At 39.5% G+C, this 8,733-nt stretch overlaps 2 protein-coding genes across 2 annotated transcripts in view; one reads left to right on the forward strand and one right to left on the reverse strand.

The window, feature by feature from the left end:
* The window catches only part of smarcb1a (SWI/SNF related, matrix associated, actin dependent regulator of chromatin, subfamily b, member 1a), a 7,331-nt gene extending 627 nt beyond the window's left edge, over positions 1–6,704 (forward strand). The window contains exons 2-9 of the mRNA XM_035658999.1: positions 548–659; positions 1,133–1,262; positions 1,817–1,954; positions 2,511–2,638; positions 2,854–3,020; positions 3,138–3,328; positions 4,768–4,899; positions 6,247–6,704. Of these exons, the coding sequence (XP_035514892.1) occupies positions 548–659; positions 1,133–1,262; positions 1,817–1,954; positions 2,511–2,638; positions 2,854–3,020; positions 3,138–3,328; positions 4,768–4,899; positions 6,247–6,286 (1,038 nt within the window). The 3' untranslated portion in view covers positions 6,287–6,704. The remainder of the gene's footprint in view (positions 1–547; positions 660–1,132; positions 1,263–1,816; positions 1,955–2,510; positions 2,639–2,853; positions 3,021–3,137; positions 3,329–4,767; positions 4,900–6,246) is intronic.
* Positions 6,451–8,733, reverse strand: part of derl3 (derlin 3) — a 6,935-nt gene continuing 4,652 nt past the window's right edge. The window contains exon 7 of the mRNA XM_035659000.1: positions 6,451–8,666. Within this exon, the coding sequence (XP_035514893.1) occupies positions 8,591–8,666 (76 nt within the window). The 3' untranslated portion in view covers positions 6,451–8,590. The remainder of the gene's footprint in view (positions 8,667–8,733) is intronic.

Raw genomic sequence — 8,733 nt, forward strand, 5'->3', positions numbered from 1 at the left:
TTTGTTGTCTGTACTGTCCGAATGTGGCGTTGTACGTGTACAAATGTGAAAATAAAAAAAAACTAAAGTGAGAAAAAAAAAAACTAAAGTTCAGCAACCGGTGCCATTTAACGCTGTGTGGTGTAGGCTGATTATACTGGAGTTTTAAATAATTCAGTTATATTATTTAGTAGACAGCAGCAATGAAGGAATGTCACGTCTTATGTTGTTAAAAGTATTTATTTGACAATGTAATAGCGTGGGCTATAACTGATTAATTGTATCGTTGGAATTTAAATCTGCAAATTATCTTTGTGATTGATTATTTCTTGGTGTAATGAAAAATGCCCATCAATTCACTATCTTACAAACTCAAATTGGTAATTTTGTTTGACCAGTAATTCAAACTCCAACATACTCTGTTTACTATCATACATACAAAAAAATACTGTAATGATTAATTATTATCAAGAATATTTGTTTAGCCAAAGTAATCTGAACCTCATGATTCTTGATTTCTTTTTCTGTGTGTGTGTGTGTTTGTGTGTGTGTGTGTGTGTGTGTTCAGGTGGGAAACTACCTCCGTATGTTCAGAGGCTCCCTGTATAAAAGATATCCATCATTATGGAGAAAACTGGCATCAGTAGAAGAACGGAAGAAAATAGTGGAGTCATCACACGGTCAGTAGAGTGCAGTCTAACACAGCTGGGTGGGCTGGTGCAAATTTTAAATTCCCATCATTATCTCTTTCCTCTAACATGAGAGGCTGTTCTGCTTAGAAACTCCACTATACTAGACTATACACTGAGATAGAACAAATTCAGAAACAGCTTTCAGTTTAATAATATTGAAGTTAGTTAATGTTCTAAAAATATTCACCGTAGAACAATTACAGGTTCATTTGTTTCTCAATATCCAAAACTGCTGATACGTTTCTGTTTAAGAGGTTTGAGGGGAAAAAAGTAACATAAGAATAAAAACCCCATGCTCATTGTTTCATTGATGGTTAAAATGCATTTATTTGTCATTTTGTAATTGGGCAAAAGGGGTTTGGTGAGGATACACAATTTGACATTTAAATGGCTCGTCAGCTCAGGTCAACATTCACAGTGTCAGTACCTGTTTGTGTTGATTTGACTTTTTTGTCATTCAGATCACGGCTACACTCAGCTGGCCACCAGTGTGACCCTGCTGAAGGCTTCGGAGGTTGAGGAGATCCTTGAAGGAAATGATGAGAAGTACAAAGCTGTCTCCATCAGCACTGAGCCCCCCGCCTACCTCAGGTACCTCCACCACAACCACCTCTGAAAACATTATTCAGACAGGACAGAGTTTCACGACGGTCTGTACTGTGGTTTTAATGTTAATGACAGATATTTATAGGTAAGGAAATGTAGCTCTGTAATGAGTTTCCAAAATTACAGATATGGCGATGTTGTTCTGTTTACACAGCTCGCACGTAGCTTCTGAAAAAGCAGCTCTTTTACAAAATGTCTCAGTAATTGATCTGACGTTTATAGGCTTTAGGAAGCTTTGTCTGCGGCGGTTGAATACAAAAGCTGAGAGAGATCTCAAAGGCTCCTTTTGAGCATGAGATTACTCTGGTTGTTGATTAATATTTGACTCCTAAAACCTGAGACGGTCAGGACAACAACAACCCAGTGACGATTACATTACCCTCCTAAACCTATCCAGTCCGAGTAGGATGTAACCTGCAGATTTTGAGTCTATGTTAATCCAAAAAGTGTCTTCATTAAGTTAATTTGAGTTGAAATTAAAAAAAAACATTTTATCTTGTATAATTTTCACATATTCATCTGTCCTGGTCTGTCACCAGGGAACAGAAGGCGAAGAGGAACAGTCAGTGGGTTCCCACGCTGCCCAATAGCTCTCACCATCTGGACGCGGTGCCCTGCTCCACCACCATCAATCGCAGCCGACTGGGCCGCGACAAGAAGAGGACCTTCCCACTGTGGTGAGCAACAGGAACCTGCACACAGGCTCCGTTTGTCATTCAGATCTATTCCTCATTCCTTCCCTATATTACAAACGCCCAAGAGTTTACAGTAAGTGGTAAAGTGAGGTTTGGGACACTTGTGTTAATCGTGCAGCGTAACTATCAAATAGGAAGCGTTGCATTGTGAGATTCTTTTCGGCAAAAAGTACTTTTTTGTTGGGTTATGGGAATTTGTGAGGGAAATGCATAGAGGATATATTTCATAGTTAGAATTCAGATACCCAGAAGAAGTGGTGTGAAGTAAATATAGCACAGTAGCAAGTAGTGAGTGATTTTGGACGCAGCCAGGGACTGCTGGGACATGAGAGTTCTTTATTCTGTTTCTTACTCTGTGCTATCATTGTGTCCTTTTATAAACTGAAATCTTTGATGGTTGACATAAACTCTTTACTCTTTGAAACAATTAATGTAATGAAATATAGCTGATAATGGTGCTGACTTGCATTGAGTGAGTGCAGTGTATCATTTCAGCTGCTGTCAGTAACTTTTGGCCCTGTGTGTTCGTCTCGCCCAGCTTCGATGACCACGATCCAGCAGTGATCCATGAGAACGCCACTCAGTCTGAAGTCCTGGTTCCAATCCGTCTGGACATGGAGATTGAGGGACAGAAGCTCAGAGACGCTTTCACCTGGAATATGAACGGTAATGTCCCATCATGACGTTCTCTCAGCTCTGTGAAGTATGGTGTCAAAGCAGAGACTTCATGGTGCTGAAGAGAGAAGATTCAAGAACTTTATTTGCCATTTGTGCGTGCACACATAGGAACTTATATGCGGTTGTTTTTTTTGTTGAATTTGAAGCATCAGGAGCCAATATTGGTACTGACATTTTTTTTTCCTTCATCTGAATTCTTTTAGAGAAACTGATGACGCCTGAGATGTTCGCTGAGATCCTTTGCGACGACCTGGACCTCAACCCGCTAGCCTTCGTCCCTGCCATCGCATCTGCCATCCGACAGCAGATCGAGTCTTATCCGACAGACAGCATCCTGGAGGACCAGGCGGACCAGAGGGTCATAATCAAGGTAACGCTCTAAGCTACCAGTAACACATCATAGTATCATTTAACACATCCTCCAGATTCTTGTAGTGAAGACACGTCACTTATCAACAAACCGTTTTTCTCTTTATTTGTGTTCCAGTTGAACATCCATGTTGGGAACATCTCTCTGGTGGACCAGTTTGAGTGGGATATGTCTGAGAGGGAGAACTCCCCAGAGAAGTTTGCTCTGAAGCTTTGCTCTGAGCTCGGTCTTGGCGGGGAGTTTGTCACCACCATCGCCTACAGCATCCGCGGTCAGCTGAGCTGGCACCAGAGGACGTACGCCTTCAGGTACTGTCCCACCAACACAGAGCTAAATGTGGGATTGAAAGCCATTTTGACCAAATTTCCAGAGAAAGAAGATGTGAATTAATGTACGTTCCCTTCCACTGTGGGTTGGTTTGTTGAGATAAAGTCGATGGTGCTGATTCTCCAGTCAGTTAAATCATTACAGAAGAAGTGGACACTATAAGATTACGTCATTAAAAGAGCAGCTACATATAGCTTGAACACTGCATTTAGCCAGATGTTGTGCATATATTGAAACATGCATTCAAGTCAAAAGACAGAAGAAGAAAATAAGGAACGCAATGAACACAGACAGGCAATTATTATATATTATATTATATCTTAAAGGTTTATAAACAGTTTCTTGGATTTTCATTTCTGAAATGCATGATGAATTTTCATTATTACGTCAAGCTCCTTTATTAAAGGGACTTTTTGATACATTGTTGATGACTTTTAGAACATTATTTTTATTGTCTGATATCTCTGCACAACGAGAGAAGTGAGCCAAACATCTGTAGCAGTCTGAAAAGGGAATTTGACCATTTCTGTAGAGTTGCAAAATCAAACTGTGTGAAAAGGTCTGTCCTGAATCTCTGTTGTTGTATATGTTGTTGCCACGGTGATGTGGCAGTGACCTTTCACCTCTCTTCTTAGGGCACCTGAAGCCTGTTGTTTCATTGCAGTTTCTAATTGTAAACCAGCAGATCTCCTTGTTCTGCCCCTGTTTTTATGTAACCTCCAAACTGTAGTTGAACAAGGTTTAATTAAGGTCTTGGCGTTTGCTGCCCTGCTGGTTGTTCTATGGGTGAAATGCAGCCGACAGTCTGCTGTCTGAGTTTATCAGGACGTGAACTAATGACATATTTCAAAACCCAGACAGCAGCACTGATCTCTATCACAGCTGGACATCTGGCAGGGAAGTAATATTTTAGGACTGTTTATTTCATGACCGTGACTGAAGTCAAGTTGAACAGGGCATCAGGGCAGTGTCATAGCTCATGTCTTTGAATGTCCTGAATCCAGTGCCAGTATGTCCCCTCACATGCATAAAGTTACAAAAACACGAGTTCAGATCTGTTATTTTACCTTCGCTTGTCACGTTTGTTTTCACGTTTTATTATGTTTCCACTGAGTCGAGATGTTTCCTAAAATAACTGCAAGGCCAGGAATTTGGTTTTCTTTCATGATCCTGCCTTTGATCATGCTGCTTATCCAGGCCATCAAAAACATGATACATGTTTCAGTTACATGTCATAATATCTTTGCAGCTTCGATGGGTGTAGGCTTTGAAGCCAGAAGTACAATTTGCATGCTTTGAGTGGAAAAAGTGACTCCATGTTTCACATTAATTAGAAAACATTGGATCTGAGTCACATAAAAGGGAAACAACAAGTGAATCCAACTGCAGTGTTTTTGTTCTTGTTTTTGGTGTTTTGCAGTGAGAACCCCCTGCCCACAGTGGAGATAGCCATTAGAAACACAGGTGATGCCGACCAGTGGTGCCCACTGCTGGAGACCCTGACAGACGCAGAGATGGAGAAGAAGATCAGAGATCAGGACAGAAACACAAGGTGAGTTTGTTTGATAGAGCCAGCTGCTTTTGGAAGTCAGCAGTTTGCTTCATCTGTTTTTATTTCTTCAAAATAAGATTTATATCTCATTTTTATCTATTTAAATAAAGATGAATAAAATGCAATACATATATGGTACAGCCAGATAAATAATTCTAGTGGGCAGCAGATACTAAACTATTATTTTTATTATAGATTTACTTTATAGATTTAATAATTGTCGATTTAATCAGTGAATCATTTGGTCTGTATAATACCAAAATAGTGAAAGATTTCCAAGATAACATGTTTGTCTTCAGTTGTCTTTTTTTTGTCCGACTGCCAAAACCCAATAATAGATTTCACAAAAGCAAACAAAACCTCTCATTTGAGAAGTTGGAATGTTTAGTTAAAAAATAGTAGTCAATGCTCAAAGTAGTTGACAATATTATTCTTTATCTTTTATGTAAAGCAGCTTTGTTGAAATGTGTACAGATACATTTGCCTTCTGTCGCATTGCCCAGCTGCAAAATGCACATCAGAATCATCTGCCATAATCAGGACTTTCGGTTACGCTAGCAGTTAATTGGGAGGTGTACCATTTAAGTACTGTCGATATTAGGGCTGCAACTAATAATCATTAGTTATTGTCATTTGTCTATAAAATGGGGTATGGTTAAAAAAAACATCAAAAATTCCCTGCTGATGACAGAGCAGATTGCTTCTTCAAATGTCTTGTTTTGTTTCAAAAGATATTATTGTCACAGAAGAATAAAGAAACCAGCAAACCAGAAAATGTACATATTTGAGTCATTCCTTTTTAAAAGAATGACTCAAACTGATGAATCAGTTGTCAAATAGTTGCTAATAAATGTTTGTTGATCGATTTTTAATTGAATTGCATAGTCATTTATCAAGCTACAATGCCAAACTCAAATTGTGAACTAAAACAAGCTATTGTAAATGGTACCAAAACAATACAATTGTAAATTGATTGACAGCAAATAAATTGCTAATCATTTTGCTTTTTTGGCATCTTGTAGATTAAATGATTAATTGAAAGAAATGGGCAACAGATTAACCAATGAAGAAAATAAGCATTTGTTGCAAACCTAAGCTTTACATACATTATATTACTTTTTAAGTATTTCAGCAATTTTAATAATAAATGAAACACTTAATCAATATAGATCAATCAACAATGAAAACAATTATTAGTTGTCGTTTTAATTACAATAGTAAGGTTTGTAAAAGTCTGGAGTTTATCACAAGAGCAAATTGGAGTAGCAGTTGTTGTTGTTGTTGTTGTTGTTGTTGTTGTTGTTGTTGTTTTGAGGTGTTGACACTCTCTTCCTGTTTGCTCCACAGGCGAATGAGGCGACTGGCGAACACAGCACCTGCATGGTAGATGAAGCAGCATCGGCGCCCCCTACAGGAACGATGCTCGTCTGCTTGAGGTATGACGCTGTCACGGTTTGCAAAATCAGCAACAGAGATGTCCCTCCATCGAGCGCCGGATGTCTTTTACGCTCCACTGGGTTCTCCGTCAGCCGATCACCGTGTTATTTTTCATTTTTATTATTAATGTTAATATTATGTTCTGTTTGGCAAAGCCCCCCAGTAGAAAATGTCCCTCCTTCGTGTTTCCCTTACGACACCCAGCGTGGAGAAGCTGCTCTCTCTCTTTGACCACTGACTCTCTTTACCTGACCACAGAGGGAGAAGAAACCACACGAGTCTCAGATAATATATTGTTATGTTGTATTTGTTGTCTTTTTGTACATTTTAATAATTCTTACAAAATAAAAAAAAGTGAAAGCGCTTGAGTTCCCGTCTTGTTATATTGTGCACCATTTACAATCGTCATTCTCGTCAAGTCTTTCTGCCGCAGTTAGAGCTACGTTTTTTTTGACCAATTGGCTGGTTATTATTTTATACAAGTGTTCAGTTTTAGGGCTGACGGAACAATCCAGATATTAACAGTGTCTATCTGTAGCAAGTGATGGTTAAAGGTGGCAGATTCCTTCAGCTGTAGCTAAAGAACATTTCTCTGACTTGAATAAATCTTGGCTGGTTAATGCTCTGTTAGGCATGTGTCTGTACATTTACACTGGGCCAAAGATAGTGTTTGAAGATGTTTGAAAGAATAAGCAGTGCACTGTGTTTTTGCTGTTCATAAAGCATCATTACAGTGGCAGTGTTTGTAGTCAGTCCAGAGTGAAATGTCAACATCTCTTAAATGGATTGCCATGACATTTTCTACAGTCAGTCATGGCCCCCAGAGGACAGATCACAGACTTTTTCCTCTAGCGCTACCATGGGGTCGACATCCTTGGTTAAACGTCTACACAGCTATTGGATAGATTGTGATGAATTTTGGTTTGGTGATCCGTTTCCCTTTGCATCAGTTCAAAGCATCATTCTCTTCAAGATTTTAGTGCAAAACTAAAGACCTTCCTATCAGCCTCAGCTGAACTTTGAGTTCTGTACTAATACAGAAATGTTAGCATGCTAACAGGCTAAACTAGGATGGTGAACATGGTAAAACAAGCACCTGCATTATTATATCAGATTAAAAAAGGTTTGTTTGATGTGAATCTCAAATAAAAAAGCTGTAGTTTACTTAAATCTTTTTTAGTTTAAACTGTAACATTGTTGAGCAAAATTGCTTGTTAGATAATTGCTTTAAGTCTTGTCCTAGTTTTAGGTTTTTGTGAGTTCTTTTAAAGGCCAATTTGTATCTCAGAATATCCTCACCCTGGGGCGTCCTGATAGCTCACCTGGTAGAGCTGGCACCCCTTGTACTGAGGCTAAGACCTTGCTGCAGCACTCATGGGTTTGATGCCAACCTGTGGCCCTTTGCTGTGTGTAAAAGCCCCTAAAAAATATCCCCACACTCAATTTTCTGTCCTATAATACTCGTATGTAAATGGTCCTTTTCCACACTGATAAAAAAAAACTTAAAACACAGAGTTGGTTTCTTGACGGTGACCACATCAGTCTGAGTTATGACTAATATTGATCAGCAGTGCTGTGCTGTAAAGGATGATGAAGTATGTGTTTTGTTGTTGGGGTCCCGCAGAGACTTGTTTGCGTGTTGTTGTGCTAAGCAATTTCCATTTTGTCCACAGTGTTTGACCCACAAAGGCAGCGGGTGAAAGTGCAGAGTGTGCAGACGGGGCTGATGGGATTTCAGGCCGTCGGCAGTTCTGTGCAGCAGCAGCAGTGACGTAACAGCAGGGAAGGGAGTTATGGGTTAGTCAAGTCAGTTCTTCCTAAGCAACATATGTGGTCATGTTAACACTAGAAAAGTTAAGCCATGGTCCGAAATCAGAGTTAAGATGATTTAAGTGTCAGAGTTTTAGTTTTAGTATTTGTTGTTGTGAATAGCTTTGCAAACGGAGGTCAAGCGAGTCAGTGTTTCTGTCTTCTTGGCTTAAGTTTTAGCAAATTTTATAAACTTGCATGTTTCCCTTCATGATGGCCCCTGATAAACACTGACATATAGCTGAAAGCTCAAATAAAGCTACTAAGTGAATCTTAAAGGCTACTGTGTAGAAGCCATTAAATTCCAAAGTGCTTTGGCATTTTTGGTTAAAAATGTTCAGTCAATCGTAACTGACCACTACAAGGACTCAGAACTCCACAAATCCACATCTTCTGTCTGTCTTTCTGTCAGCTGGTTTCTCTGATTTTGTGGGTCTTGGTGCTGTTAGTTGTCCTGCTGCAGATGCTCTTCGTGGAGGGGACGGTAGTCTGGGTCCACCGGGCGGTCAAACATGGCCCTCCTGTAAGGACAGAACAACGCCACATCATATTCATCAATAGATAGATACTTCATTTATCCCGAGGGAA

This window comes from Morone saxatilis, unplaced genomic scaffold (genome assembly GCF_004916995.1).
Source record: "Morone saxatilis isolate NCDOM2014 unplaced genomic scaffold, NCSU_SB_2.0 Contig16, whole genome shotgun sequence".
Taxonomy (NCBI): Eukaryota; Metazoa; Chordata; class Actinopteri; family Moronidae; genus Morone; species Morone saxatilis.